Source organism: Diceros bicornis, chromosome 33 (genome assembly GCF_020826845.1).
Source record: "Diceros bicornis minor isolate mBicDic1 chromosome 33, mDicBic1.mat.cur, whole genome shotgun sequence".
NCBI classification, from domain to species: Eukaryota; Metazoa; Chordata; class Mammalia; order Perissodactyla; family Rhinocerotidae; genus Diceros; species Diceros bicornis.
The window spans coordinates 36,250,558-36,266,246 of record NC_080772.1 but is presented as its reverse complement, the minus strand read 5'-3'; the positions used below and the strand labels follow the sequence as shown (position 1 = coordinate 36,266,246).

At 40.9% G+C, this 15,689-nt stretch overlaps 1 protein-coding gene across 4 annotated transcripts in view; it reads right to left on the bottom strand.

The window, feature by feature from the left end:
• The window catches only part of WWP1 (WW domain containing E3 ubiquitin protein ligase 1), a 116,625-nt gene that overhangs the window by 6,202 nt on the left and 94,734 nt on the right, over window positions 1-15,689 (bottom strand). For all 4 annotated transcript variants that reach the window (XM_058528975.1, XM_058528971.1, XM_058528972.1 and 1 more), the window contains 6 exons: window positions 14,433-14,566; window positions 14,204-14,344; window positions 9,519-9,639; window positions 4,044-4,148; window positions 1,412-1,508; window positions 916-988 (listed from right to left, as the gene is read on the bottom strand). In XM_058528975.1, the coding sequence (XP_058384958.1) occupies window positions 916-988; window positions 1,412-1,508; window positions 4,044-4,148; window positions 9,519-9,639; window positions 14,204-14,344; window positions 14,433-14,566 (671 nt within the window). The remainder of the gene's footprint in view (window positions 1-915; window positions 989-1,411; window positions 1,509-4,043; window positions 4,149-9,518; window positions 9,640-14,203; window positions 14,345-14,432; window positions 14,567-15,689) is intronic.

Here is a 15,689-nt window from a genome sequence, read left to right as displayed (position 1 = left end):
CGGTTTTACCCGCCATGGCTTTTGCACCATAAGTGCAAATGTCAAAGCAATAAAAAGGCAAATAATGGCTTAGTCTAAGAACAGTTTTGACCCCCTGAAAGAACCACGTACCTTTAAGCCATCATCATCTTTTAAGTCTGCAACTAATCCTTCTGCATTCACTCTTGCATCCAATTCCTTCTCTCCTCTGCTGCAGAGGGATTCATCTTGGATCTCACTACTAGTTATTTAAAGCTCCTCAAAGGCTGCTCATCGCCCTCAAAGTGGAACCCACGCTCCTTATAAAAGCCTGTAAGGCTTCACGTAGTCCAGCCAGCCCACACCTCCCAATCTTTGTACCCCTCAATTAGCGAGTTCCATCCACAGCCGTCACCTTTCACTTCTTTGAAACATGGTTTCTCACTTCAGGCTCTTTGGACATGGCCCTGTGCAAAGAACGCGCTCTTCCTTCCCACAGCGTGCTGCTGCCAGACTCCAGCATGACCGTCCTGAGACACCTCCCTGACCACTCGGCACGGGGCAGGCTCCCTCCCGTGCGCTCCGCCACAGCACCTCCTTACGTCCTCTGAGGGGCTTCCTAGGATCTGCACATAGTTGTGCACCTGCTGGTGATTCGTGCCCCCTTCCCCAACAGAGCGAAAACGTCATAAAGGGCAGGGGGCACGTCAGTCTTATTTTATACACATGGGGGTACTCTAAATATCTGCCCAATCAATGGGTACTTTCTCAAGTATTTACACTAGCCAACTAGAAATTATTCCAAAGCATTTAGTTATAGAATGCTGTATTAATCATCTGTTGTCCAAATTGAAATCCTGCCTACTTTAATGAATAAGCAGTAATACTGAGTCTTAAATATTTAAACAAAAGACTCATTCTCGCTTTCACCTTCCTATTTAGGAGTCTTGAACTTACCACGTGTGGCTTCTTGGTAACCAGGTGTCTTTGCCAACTTTTTCAATGCAAAACTTTTGAGGTCCATTACTTCCTAAACCAGGAAAACAAGACAAAATTCATCTGGTCCGTTAAACTTTCTGGTGTTGACAACTAGTTAAATAAGGGAAGATGTCAGTCACATGAATGATGCAGAATGAACCACAATGTAAACCGCTTCTGCCTAGAGCAGTGTCTTCCTGCTGCAGAGACCCACCACTGAGAGCACGTCCGTGGAAAGACAAGTGTCTACAGAATCCTGTCCCCTTCACAGTCACCCTACGGGGCAAAGCAATGGCCAGCCAGGCTGTGTGAGCAGACTCTCCTTCTCGTCTTACAAACGTATTTGGTATTAACCGTTTATTTGTGGTCTGGCACACGCACAGCATGGAGCACAGAAGAACAATCCTTAGGTTCATGTCTGCTCCGTGCCTAAAGGCCATCACCGTCACAAATCACCCCAGAGGACTGCACTTACCCATGAGCTCGGCGAACCCTCCCAGAGGTAATCGGCAGGTCCCAGTGACAAACTGCAGTAGTCGCATTCTCACTTCATTGTCTGTCTCCTTCACAAACTGTGACAAAATCGAAGTTACTTTAAGATAAAATCAATGCTAAATTATCTTCAGTAATAAAAATAGTAGACAAATTATTCTTAAATTTCTTCAATAAAATTAAGAATTTATCCTGAAGAATAAGAAATTTAACACAGAAATTGGTTCAAAAGGTCTGTGATAACAAGTGGCTGGGGCATTTATTGTTTATGAAAGCTAGGCACCATGCTAAGTACATGGTGACTCTCACTTCAGTTCATTCCCACATGAACGTGGGTCAGCCACTGTGATCACCTCACAGAGAGGAAACAGGGGCTCCGAGAGGCTGTCATTTGTCCAAGGCCGTACGTACCACTAACGGGTACCCAGGGCAGATGCTGGGCCGTCACCTACAGAGGGCTCCCCGTGTGCCTGCTGTGTATTTAGCCCTCACAACAACACTGAGAGGGAGGTACTATCATTAACCACTCCTCTACACATATTAGAAAATGGAGGCCTAGAGAGGTGAAATAATTTCTCCTTCTCAAACCGCTAATTAGTGGCAGAACTAACAATCAACTCAGTCTGGTTGGGTTCTAAACCCCTGTTATCCTGATCTGAGCCGACTACTCTCCCCCTCATAAGTTACCAAAGACAAATGAACACTTCCCAGTTGCCACTCTCAATAGTTTTTGGTATTTTCTCCCACTAAACACCATTTTCCAAACTTTCTGTGTTCTTCATACTTGAAAACCCAAAGTATGCATTCCTCTAAAAATATCTAGTTCACTGACTCTCTCTTTTTAAAGAGGGCCATAAATGAGTAACGTGGTGCAATACTGATTTGAGTTGGTCTCAGTATCTTAGAAGGCAAGGAACTTAGGGCGCAGTGTGCATAGAAATATATCTTAAAGACAGGGACTACATGTTAGCTCAAGATAAGAGAAAATGCTGTGCTAATCATGAACAAACACCCAGAACTGTGCTGAGGCATGTATTTTGTCAAGACACGAGAGAGAGCTCATGACCAGGTCTGACATAAACCTCACCACTTTCCCTAAAACAAACCCAATGCAGAAAACACAAACTTCGTTTAGGTTTACAGGACCCCAAGTTTCAGCTCCTCAGGTGCAAAGACACAAACGCCCAAACGGAAAGTCAGAACACAAGGGAGGAAGGAGGCTGGGAAAGGGCCTGAAAGGGAAGACTGCAGACACCTGCATACGTTCTGTCTGGGATGCAATTCAGATACGTGAGGCTTGAAAATGGATTTATTCCTACCTTTTTGTTTACTGACTTTTTCTAGCAGGTAATAGGCACACACAGTACAGAACTGAGAGCGAAGAGCCGCTTCTGCACCTCTCCCCTGACTGCTCAGCTCGCTCTGGAACTGCTGCCGGGTTTCTCACCTCCTCCTCAGAGAAGGCACATTCACATACCCGCACAGACCCTGACTCCACAGAATCTAAGTTTTCCTTTCAACCAAATAGCATCATATTATACACACCTTCCTCTTCCCCTTAATACTGTATTGAAACATATTATTCTCCAATATTTTTGTTAATTTGCATTTAAAAAAGAATGATTACAAGGTACAGAATTACAGAATGGATATATTATAATTTATTTACTTAGTCCCCTCCTGATGGACATTTAGGTGTTTCAAGTCTGTTAGTATACCAATAACGTTGCAGTAAATATTCTGGTACGTGCCATTTTGCATATGTTGAGGTACATCTGTAAGATAAATTTCTAGAAGTGTGCACACTTCATTAAAGTATTAAGCAGTAAACACATGAAATATATCCTTATGAAAAGATGAAACCTTTGGAAAATCTTTCTATAGTAATACAAAAACCCAGGCTTACTTTTCACCTGAAAGTGATACAGTTAAACAAAAGTAAACCAGAAGTTCAGTCACTAAGCTGCTTGAATGAGTCTCAACTAGCAGATTTGTGTGAAGAATAGCCCTGGCCTAGAGATTTTAAATTCTGAAATAAACACACAAAACAGGAAGTCTATTAACATGTGCTTCAAGATCAGCTGTAGTATGTGGATGCCCAGAGACCACGCTATTGGAGTTTAAGCCAACACACCAACAAAAGAAAGGAAAGAGAGCGGGAGGAGAGAGAGAGAGAAAAGGAAAAAGTCATTCCTGGACATGGTCCTCTAGATTATTCTAGTTCCCTAGCACAGTATCACCTTCAGAGGAATAAGTATCTGCACTGACTTTCTCATTAAAAACACACTTCCTCATTTATGTTTAGAATTAAGTAGAATTTATAGAGTACTTTTATACTACTAGGAAAAAAAATGCTATAGCTACAACTATGACCATTACACTTTTCCGTACAGGAGAGTTTGTCATTCATGCTCTTATCTGGGAAGACAGTCAAAATAAGCACTGGGAAGGCCTGTAACAAGGGTCCACGCGACTTACTTCTGATGTGAATTCAAAGACTAATGACCACATCCAAAAGCAGTCTCAATATGAAAAATGAACTGTTGTTTAAACCACTGTTTCATTAGAAAACGTTTTCTTTGAATATTTTGTTTCAAAAAAATAAAAGCAAATACCTGCCAAAACCAAATGATCTGCTTGCTGTTTCTTGTATAATGTCGATACACAGTATTTCTCTGCCAATCCGCCAAGTCAACCTCCTGCATGCCGCACAGCATAACCTGGGGAGTGAGCACAGGGCCAGGCCATGGTGAAGATCTGGGGACGGGGACAACCACGAGACTGAAGGCCACTGACGCACAGCTAAGCACATGCATAATTACATGAATAGCTGTATGCTCGACAAGTAATGATCACAGTAAGCAAATCCAACACAATTTGTGGCCATTTAACATACAGGATTCTTTGGTACTTTATCTTATTCATGTTTATTGAACTCAAACTGAACACAACATTTAGAGAAACTATTCTTCAAGAAAAACATTAGTTGTACTAAAAAGAGTATCTCTTCTACTATAAATACATCCCAAATTACTGAAAAGTTTCAAACATAAATTTCTGGTTCTTTTTTTAAAATCTATGCTATCTTATCTATTTAAAAGTAAAAATATACTAATCTGTTATTCATTTATCCTGGCTTTGGGAATAAAATAGTCTACATATGTGAAATTTGCAAATAACCCCAGTTTACTATATATGGGATGAAAACTTTTTTTGGCATAATAGTTAATTTACATACAATAAAATTCACCTATTTTAAGTATAGAGGTAAATTTTTTAACAGTTTTATTTATTTATTTATTTGTTTATTTTTGTGAGGAAGATCATCCCTGAGCTAACATCCATGCCAATTTTCCTCTTCTTGCTAAGGAAGACCATCTCTGAGCCAACATCTATTGCCAATCCTCCTCCATTTGTTTTTTTTTTTCCCCAAAGCCCCAGTAGATAGCTGTATGTCATAGTTGCACATCCTTCTAGTTGCTGTGTGTGGGACGCGGTCTCAGCATGGTCGGAGAAGCGGTGCGTCGGTGTGCGCCTGGCATCCAAACCCGGGCCGCCAGTAGCGGAGCACGAGCACTCAACCGCTAAGCCATGGGGCGGGTCCCGTAAATGAGTTTTGACAGATGTATACACCTGTGTAACCACCACCACAATTAAAATGTAGAATATTTCCATTATGTCCCTTTTTGCAGTCAAAACTACCATCCTCATCCTTGGCTCTAGGTGATCAATGATTTCGCCACAGATCCGATTTTTGAGACTATCATACATAGTGTGTATACACACACACACACACACTCTCTCTCTCTCTCACTTCTGCACCCCCTGCCCCACCCACCAGCACGTTTAGGAGATTAATCCACAGTGTTGTGGGGACCAGTGCTTCTTTCATATCACTGAGTGGTATTTTATTCTATGAATATACAACAATTTATTCATCCATTCACTTGCTGGTGGACACTTAGATTAAATTTTTGGCTTTGATGAATAAAGTTGTGATGAACATTTATGGCAAAATCTTTGTGTGAATATATATTTCATTTCGCCTGGGTAAATACCCAACAGTGGAACTGCTAGGGCGTAAGGTTGATAGATGTTTAACAGTGTAAGAAACTACCAACATTGCCCCCAAGTGGTATTACGTTTAGTTTTAATTTGCATTTCCCCAGTGACTAGTGAGCATCTTTCATGTGTTTATGTCATCAATATAGCCTCTTTTAGGGGGCCAGCCCAGTGGCATCGCGGTTAAGTGTGCGTACTCCACTGCAGCGGCCCGGGGTTCTCGGGTTTGGATCCTGGGCGAGCACCAATGCACCATTTGTCAAGCCATGCTGTGGCGGCGTCCCACATAAAGTAGAGGAAGATGGGCACAGATGTTAGCCCAGGGCTAATCTTCTTCAGCAAAAAGAGGAGGATCGGTGGCGGATGCTAGCTCAGGGCTATTCTTCCTCACACACACAAAAAAACAAAAAAACCCCCAACTTTTGTGGAGTCTTCGCCCATTTAAAAAAACATTTTGACTGTTTATTAAGTCATAAGAGGTTTTGTGAATATATATTCTGGATATAAGACCTCTTTTTTTTTTTTTTTTTTTGTGAGGAGATCAGCCCTGAGCTAACATCCGCCAATCTTCCTCTTTTTTTTTTTTTTTTTTTTCCGCTGAGGAAGACGGCTCTGGGCTAACATCGGTGCCCATCTTCCTCCACTTTATATGGGACGCCGCCACAGCATGGCTTACCAAGCAGTGCGTCGGTGCGCGCCCGGGATCCGAACCAGCGAACCCCGGGCCGCCGCAGCGGAGCGCGCGCACTTAACCGCTTGCGCCACCGGGCCGGCCCCAAGACCTCTGTCTTAATAGTTTCTCCCAGTGTGTAGGTTGCCTTTTCATTTACTTAACAGCGTCTTTTGAAGAACAGAAGTTTTTTAAGTTTTGATGAAGTCCAATTTATCCTTTGTGTGTGCATGTGGTTTATTGCTTTTTTGTGTTCTCCCTATGAAACTCTTGCCTACACTAAGATTTTTTCCTATTTTCTTTATAGCTTTCTTATTTATGTTTATGACTGATTTTAAATTAATCTTTATGGGCTGAAGTAGGGGTCAAGATTAATTTTCTTCCATATGGATATCCAGTTGATCCAGCATCATCTGTTTAAAAGACTTTCCCTTTCTCCACTGAAATATATTAGCACTTTTCTTGAGAATCAATTGACACAATGTGTGGACTCTCTAGTGTTCCATTGGTCTATCTGTCTATCCTTTCACAAATACCACATGATCTTAATTCCTACGGCTTTACAGTAATCCTTGAAATCAAGTAATGAGCATCCTCCAAGTTTGTCCTTTTTAAAATCTGTTCTGGCTAATCCAGAGCCTTTGCATTTCCTCGTAATTTTAGAATCAGCTTGTCAGTTCCTTAAGAAAATTCTGCTGGGATGTTGATTGGGATTGTGTTGAATACACAGATCAATTTGGAGCGAATATTTTTGCAATACTGAGTCTCCTGATACATAACACGGTATATCTCTCCATTTATTAAAGTCTTTAATTTGCTGAGCAATGTTTGAGTTTTCAGTACAGAAGTCTTACATGCCTTTGGTTAAATTTGTTCATTTTTTGGATGTATTAGTAAATGAAACTTTAAAATTTCAATTTCCAAGTGTTTGTTGCTAGTATATACAAGATATACAATTGATTTTTAAATTACTGACATTGTCCCCTACAGTCTTGTTAAATTCACTATTATTTCTAGTAGCTTTGGGGTAGGTTCTTAGGATTTGCTAAGGTGACAATCATCTTATCATCTGTGAATACGGACAGTTTTACTCTTTCCAACCTGTATGCTCTTTATTTTGGTTTTTGCACTGGCTAGGGCATCTGGTACAACGCAGAACAGAAATGGAGAGATGGACATTTTTGCCTTGTTCCAGTCTCAACAAGAACTACTCAAGGTATCACCATTCAGAACGATGTCAGGGTTTATTTTCTTTGTTCATGCCCTTATCAAACTGAGAAAGTTGCTTCTATTCCTAGTGTGATGAGAGTTTTTATAAAGAATGACTCATATCTTCTTGAAGTTTAAACAGATTTTAACCTGTAAAACGGGGCATGATTATGAATAACCACTATTTTGAATAATGGTATGAATACCTATTATTGTGATATTATTCACGGTTAACAGAGACAATGAATGGGAGTGAAAGAACGAACAATAGACTAGGAGTAAAAATCAAGATTTTCTCACAGCTCTGTACTATGAGCTAAGGGCAAATTGGTAACCAGTAAGGGCTTTTGTCTCCCTGTGCGTAAAAGGAAATGATCATACGGCCAAACCATTTCCAGGACTGTACGTGACAACACTGTAAACGTGACGAAGGGCTACGGGGAAGTGTGCCTGTCCACATCCTTTCCGACCTACTGTTTGGTCTCACCTCTGCTCCGATGCCGGAGCTCTGCCTCTAAGATAGGAGTTCTTAACCGAAGACATGGAATATTTTAGGTGTACAAATTTTGAGAATATAAAGTTGTTTAATTTTCTTCAGATTCTTAATGAAGTCTGTGATTAAAAATGATTAATAACTACTCTAAAAAATATCTTCCATTTTACTCTTCTAACATGCTTCTGTTAATTTGTCTAAGCAAGCTGTTAAGAAAGAGATGTTAACTAGGCTTAGAGAGAGTCCACGTGTCATTCAGGCTCGGAGTCCTGATTTTCATTTACTTCCCATGTCAGTCAGTTTCCAGAGGGCTAATTTATACATAGGAATATTACTGCATGAAATTTAAGATGCTAATTTTTCATATGTACATTTGATTACATGAATGAACCAAGTTTCTTAACAGAGGACCCAAGATGGCTAAAGTTAAAATACTATACCCAAAGGAGGCAGAAAGGAAATGCCATGGACTATCCTAATGCCCTGCCCATGTTCTACTCTGTATGGGAAAAGGAGACTTCAAGAAGTCATGGTAACTAATCATTAGGGAAACACAAATCAAAACCACAATGAGATATCACCTCACACCCATTAGGATGGCTGCTATAAAGCAAACAAACGAACGAACAGAAAATAACAAGTGTAGGCAAAGATGTGGAGAAATTGGAACCTTTGTCCACTTCTGGGGGGAATGTAAAATGCTGCAGCTGCTATGGAAAACAGTGTGGCAGTTCCTCAAAAAATGAAATATAGAATTACTGTATGATCCAGTAATACCACTCCTGGGTATATATCCACAAGAATTGAAAGCAAGGTCTCAAAGAGATATCTGTACACCCACGTTCACAGCAGCATTATTCACAACAGCCAAAAGGTGGAAGTAACCCAAATATCCATTGACTGATGCATGGATAAATAAAATGTGGTATATACGTACAATGAAATATTATTCAACCTTAAAAAGGGAAGAAATTCTTACACATGCTATGATATGGATGAACTGGGAGGACATTATGCTAAGTGAATTAAGCCAGTCACAATAAGACAAATACAGTATGATTTCACTTATATGAGAAACAGAAAGCTGGCTGCCAGGGGCTGGGAGGAGGGGAGATGGGGAGTTGTTGTTTAACGTGTACAGAGTTTCAGTTTTGCAAAAGGAAAAAGTCCTGGAGATTGGTTGCCCAATGATGTGCATATACTTAACACTACTGAACTGTATACTTAAAAATGTTCAAGATGGTAAATTTTATGTTATGCGAATTGAATTTTATTACCAAAAAAAGAAAGGCATTCCTGATATTCTTCTAACAAGTCTAAGTAAAGTTAAGGTCACTAAGAATTCCTGAATTAAAAGTCTGATCTTTGGGGCAAGTCACTAGTGATCCAGGATTTCTGCAAGCTCACTGGAATTATTAAGGGTGCATTCACTCTTTAGGACCCCAACAGTTGGTACTTGGTGATGACATCATCATGGTTCAGAGAACGTAAGACCCTCACTCCGTGCCAGGGCTTTAACCCCTTAAACATCTGGATGAAGCAGAGGATTCATGATTGTGCCAAAGATTTTAAAGTGTGTGGACCTTCTTCTGTAAAGGCACAGCAGTCTCTCATCCCGTCAACACTCCCTGTGACGGCATAAGAAAAGAGTCTCACCTCCAACTCTTTCTCATCGAAGTACTGCAGCCACTGAAGGGGGACAACTTCATTAAAACCATCAAGGAAAGCTTTAGTCTGTTCTTGTACTCCTCGAGAAAAACGCCACTCTGCCATCAAACTGAAAATAAAGACGGTATTTAAAACAGGTAATTTGTATGTGAGGTAACAGGCTTGGAAACACCAAGTACTTCTAAAATTCCTTCCTCTTTCTAAATATACCACATATACACATAACACATACATGTTTGTGTGTGTGTAGGTAATTTAAGTTTTAACACGTTTCTACATGAGGAAATCAGTTCTAGCATATCAGTAGCTATAAAAAAGAGTGCTTTTCAAAGTAAATAGGTTCTTTGTCAGCAAGACAGCCAAATTCTAGCACTATTTCCTGTTCATATCTAGACAAGTAACTCCAAATACGGTGTGCTGACATAGTAAGGGTATGGCTACAGTCCTTTAACACACTCTCCCTTCCACTGACGCTTCTGCCAAGGAAGACTTGAGAACACAAATGCTTCCACGGCGAGGGGAGCAAGGGACTGTCTCAGTAACAGGCAGCACGATCTCTCCGTGGGCCATGTGTTCAAACAGGCGTATGGTGCCTCTGTCTGAGAAGGCTTAGAGTTGGAGAACTCGTTCTTCACAGACTCATTTATTGGAGAACATGAAGGTTTCCCAACCAGAAAAGAAGAAATTGAAGACGGAAATAAAACATTCTGAGGAGACACATAAGCAGCTGCAGAGTAGGAAAGTATAACAAAAGAGAAAGAAGAGAATCCATAAGTGACACACAGTCTCCACAAGGAGCATCTGAAAGGAGATGGGCCTGGAGGTCCTTGTGGAGGAACAGCACACACCACTGAGAAGCCACCGACACCAGCAGGCCAGAGGAAGCCAATTTATCCACGTTCTTCCCACTTCTAACTCCTCTTCTTGTGTCCTAGAAGATCCTGGTCATCTTCTTTTCTGAGACTAATCTTTCATCTTTGTTGCCTCCGAAACTTTTATCAATTATTAACCCTCTTTTGCCCCATGCCCTCCACTCCACCTTCTTACTCCTCTCTCCATTTGCCCACGAGGGTGCTCGGACCACTACTTTCCAAAAGCCCCTCCTTCAACCCAGTACCTCTTTTAACCACTCTCTCTCCTCTCTTTACCACCACTCACTCTACACTGTCTCCACTTTCTCACCTCCTATTCACCCAAACTTTAAACCATTGTAGTTGGGCTTTCAAAATCTCCTCCTCCAGGAAGAAAACACTTTCTTGACAAATGTCACCAAAGAGCTCCGAATTTCCCAGCCCGATGCCCTATTCTCAGTGCTCGAGCTACGTGAACTTCCTGTAACCCCAGATGTCAGCATCCCCACTCGCACACCCCTGTCCCCTGGTCTGGCCGTACCACTCCTCCTGGTCTGACTCTGGCTACTCCTTTGTCTCCTTCACTGGCTTCACGGTCCCATAAACGCTGGTGTCACGGAGATCTCTGCCTTGCCTTCTCTTCTAGCTCTTCACTATCTAAAGATGGTATCATTAACTACCAAAGTTTTAACTATCATAGAAAAGCCAGTAATTCTTAAATTCCCCCATTCTGCTTTCCTCCTGAGATTAAGATGTAAGTCGTACTACTTCGATATCCTGCTAACACGTCCAACTGTCAACCAATCCAGAAACCTCCACCATCAACATTTCATTTACTGTTCGTTCCCCTACTACATGGAACGAGTCCCTGAATCCGAACTGTTCTGTTCCTGAAACATCCTCAAAAATCCATGCCCTCATTCTTACCTCCACTGTGTCTCCCTGTGTCAGGCCTGCGACACCTGGCTCCTAGATTACCGAAACAACCTCCTAACTAGTGTTCCGATCACTCCTTCCCATCTATCAGTCCCGATTCGTCCTCCACACAGATGCCAGAATTAGCCTTCCAAAAATAACTCTGATCGTCCCATCTTGGTTTTGGTTTGTTTTCGAGGGCTCTTTAGATTAGAGCAAAAATCCAGGTTTTTTTAAAGAAATACTATAGTTTCCTCAGACTAAGGCATAATCTGGCTTCCATTCGAGGCTCCAATCTCATCACTATTTCTCACATCTTCCACCATTCTCACAGCACTGTGGCTGTGGATTCTCTGGATAAACTAATGTCTTTAACAGCTCAGCTCATCTGCCCTGTCCCTCAGGCAAGCTCTCACTCATCTTTGAAGACCTCACTTGTGTGCAACGTCTGATGAAGAACCTTCTGGAGTCCTCCCAGCAGAATCAGTAGCCTCTTTCCTACTCCGTATTCTAACAGTACTTTACACATCTTTCTACTATTCATTTACTCATCGATTCACTGAGGTCCTATTTTGTGCACTAAAAACAAAATATCATGACTAAAAAAGAAGAATATTATCACATAATTTTAAAGAGCAAGATTAAAAAACAAGATTAAAGTCTGCTATTGTTTCAGAGACTGAAACAAAATCCTCCAAAAATTGTTAAATTCAGGATTAGATATCAACTCTCATATATTGTAGGTATTATACTGGTAAGACTTTTAAAAATAGTGGTTACCTTAGTGCAAAGTATAAAATTCAAAGTAGCTAACTAAATATAAACTTTACGTGATGAAATTTTATTTAATCTGCTTTTGATATTTAAAATGTTGATGGTGTTATTTAAATGTTTAGGCTGTGCTATTTAATAATTATTGTTGGATTTTGTGGAAGGCTTAAGGTTTAACAGATATAGAAAGCCCAGTGCCTTATGCACTATCTTTGTGAATTTATTTCCTTCAAAATGTAAACAGCTTTATCGTTTTTTCTGTTAAGAGTAATAAATGCTCACTGCATGACAAGTAAGCAGAACAAAAACACCTCAGAGAATCAAAGATATATAAAGAAGAAAATAAGTTACTGGTAATTCCTCTACTCAGAGAAAACTAGTTTAGCAGAAAAAATAGAGAGCAAGGGGCCTAGAATGCCCTGCTAAGAAGGCTGCAACAACTTAGCAGAGAGACACTTAAGGATGTGAAATTGAAAGGCCACAGCAATTTCCAGGGTCAAAAGGGAAGAAAGAATTGCCAGGATCTGTAGGGAAAGCAGCGCAGCAATCTCTATTCAATAATCTTTGACCTAATAACTTCACTTTCGGGAAATCTATCCCACAAAGACAAAAGCAGCAGGATATATGGATTCATGCTCAAGGAGGTCTTCTGTTGCCTTGTTTACAGTGGCCCCAACTGGACACGATCTGAACGACTCCTAGCAGCAGAGATGGCAGGATACTACAGAATGGACATACTATCGTTTATCTAGCCATGAGAAAACAAACGTGTTAGACCTCTCTCTACTGACCTGGAAGACGGAAAAAGCAAGCCACAGAGTAAAGAGTATGATATCATCCCATTTTTTTTTAACAAATATGAAAAACAAAAAATGTGAAAGGAAGAGACAAAGATGACACTGAGAATTCAAGTCTAAAAGATGGTGAAAATGGTAGTACCATGAATAGAAATAGGTCAAGAAGAGGCAATACAGGGAAAAATGAGAAATTTGACTTCAACACGTCAAATTTAAGACGAGTCATTCAGTAGTTCGGGAGTTGGCAAACTAGGGCCCGTGCGCCCAATCTAGCCTGTTGTCTGCTTCTGTACAGCACGGAAGCTAAGAACAGTCTTTACATTTTTTTAAAAAGTGGTTGAAAAAATATTAAAAGAATATCTCATGATTTGAAAACTATATGAAATCCAATTTCAGAGTCTACAAGTAGTTTTATTGGAACTTAGCCACACCTCTGTTCATACACTGTCTATGGCTGCTTTTGTGCTAGGAGAGCAGAGTGGAATAGCTGCAACAGAGACTGTGTGCAGCTCACAAGCCTAAAACACTATCTGGTTCTTTCCTGGAAAAGTCTGGATTTACCTGGCTGGCAAATGAAAATTATTTCTAAAGTTCAGGCATTACTTTAATAGAAAATTGAAGCCATGGTAGCAGACTATTTAGAGAAGCAGGTTGAATAAAGAGCCTTGGAAAAATATCCACATTTAGGAAACGGAGATTTAGAGAACCATTATTAAAAGAGAAGATGAAGCAAATCAGTATGGTGTGGGATCATGGACTTCAACAGAACACAGAGTTTCAAAACAGAGGTTGTGGTGAGCACTACTGAAAGAGAGGAAAGTAAGACGGAAGAAGAAATGAACATTCGACTGCCCGTCAAGGCCTGGTTCCCAGACTTGGTTTTGCTACTACCCAACAGAGCGCCTCGGTCTCCTCATCTAGCAATGAAGGGGCTGCACAGTCTCTGCAAAGCCCTTGCAGCACCAGTGTTCTACAATTTCTGCTCTGGACAAAGGTAGGATGCACACAGCAAGTGGCCGTGGGAAAGCGAGGGTCACCAAGATTCTCTTATTTCAACAACACTGGTACTGCAGAGAAGAACTTAAATGTGTATCAGAGGCAAGGGAAGTGTTTTTTTAGTGCATTTGAATTTTTGAGGACTGTTGGAGCATGTTTATAAATTGAGAGGATGATTGAGTCGAGAGACAATGACTAAAAAGGATACGTGAAAGAGGGAAAGGATGTGAACACCTCCCCAGGGGAGCGAGCAGGGGATGAAAGTAAGGGTACAGATAGAGGAGTTAGTCTAACATGCTCTAGAAGCTCTAGGAATTAAGGTCAATCAGGTATAACACCTTACCCAATATATTCATCTTTGTTCTCCTCAGTCACCAGGATATTGGAACCTCCCAACTTCAGGTCATGGGAAGTAACTTTTCCCAAAATCTCCATGTCAACAGAAAAGTACATTTCTAAGCCACATTCTTCAATGTTGTTGTCTCTGGGTGATATAGATATATATCCACTAATTAATAAGACATGTAAATTGCTTTCAAGAAAATGCCTTATTGAAAGATAAATCTTCAAACCTTATCCAGATAAGGGAGTTATAAAATTCAGTATCAATAGATTCCAAATCCTTAATAGTCAGTTTTTTACTTAGCATACGCTTGTAGAACGGTAGAGAGAAACCAGTATCAATAAACTTTCCATGAAAAAGTGCCTGCCAAGAAAAACAAACATTTTTATTTAAAACTTTACAAAATTATTTTCTTATTCAGAGCACAATGATAAGAGAGAAATCATGAGGCTTTACAGGCAAAAAAAGCACTTCATATGCAATCAGCATAAACCATGAAAACTAAAATATTATACAAACTGCTGTTTGAAAAACAAATTACAGAGTTAAAACAACATCTATTTAACTAAGGTCCAACACTTAGCTATATCATGTCCTGTCAACAACTGTAAAAGAGGATGATAAAGGAGCTTTACTAACACCCTCTTTCTAATACGTTGTATAAATTAAAGTAACCTAACTGGACGCAGAAATGAAGAAGGAGCCTGAGGGCCCCCTGTACAGACCCCTGGAAAGATCCCTCCTGCACGCCCCTCTCATCTCACCCTGCTGAGATTTTCAGGACTAACCCCATCGTGCCTTCACTGCTGTTCACAAGGCTACACAGGAAGCCCCAGACCTCGGTACCTCGACTCTCACCACCAGCTGCCTGCATCTTGAAAGGCGATGCTACTTCTCACATATCCCCAAACTACCAAACCATCTACTCTGCTTTGCCCTCTGGAGCCCATGATCCATCCCCCACATCCTCAACTCTTTCTTTGAAGATCCTTTAGCATCCTGCTGTAGCAAAAATCTGGCATTTTTCTGAGGACTCTGCTTCCCCTGGAGTCCTCTCTAAGGGGTGGCTGTTCCTCTCCCACCCACTCATGTCACCAGGCCTGGAAGTGGGGCGAGTGTTGCTCCCAATTACTAACTCCTCCTCCCTACACCTGCCCCAGCCTTAAAGCTCACGCCATCACACTACATTAGCGGCTACCAACCCCCTCCCACCCCCGCCTGTGCGGTCACCCTTAGATCTCTGGTTTCTCCTCTTTATTCCTTCAATATTGTGTTCTTCTACACCACCATCATAATTTTGGAGATTTCAACACCCACACTCATGATTCTTTTACTACTTTGGCTTTTTAGTCCTTCCAAGGATCTTAGTTTTTACTCTAACTTAGCTAAACATTCTCAGCACCACACTGTAGATACTATTATTAGCAATAATGCAACTCCTTCTTAAACTCGATTTCAAACACCACCTAATTGTCCAGTTCACTGC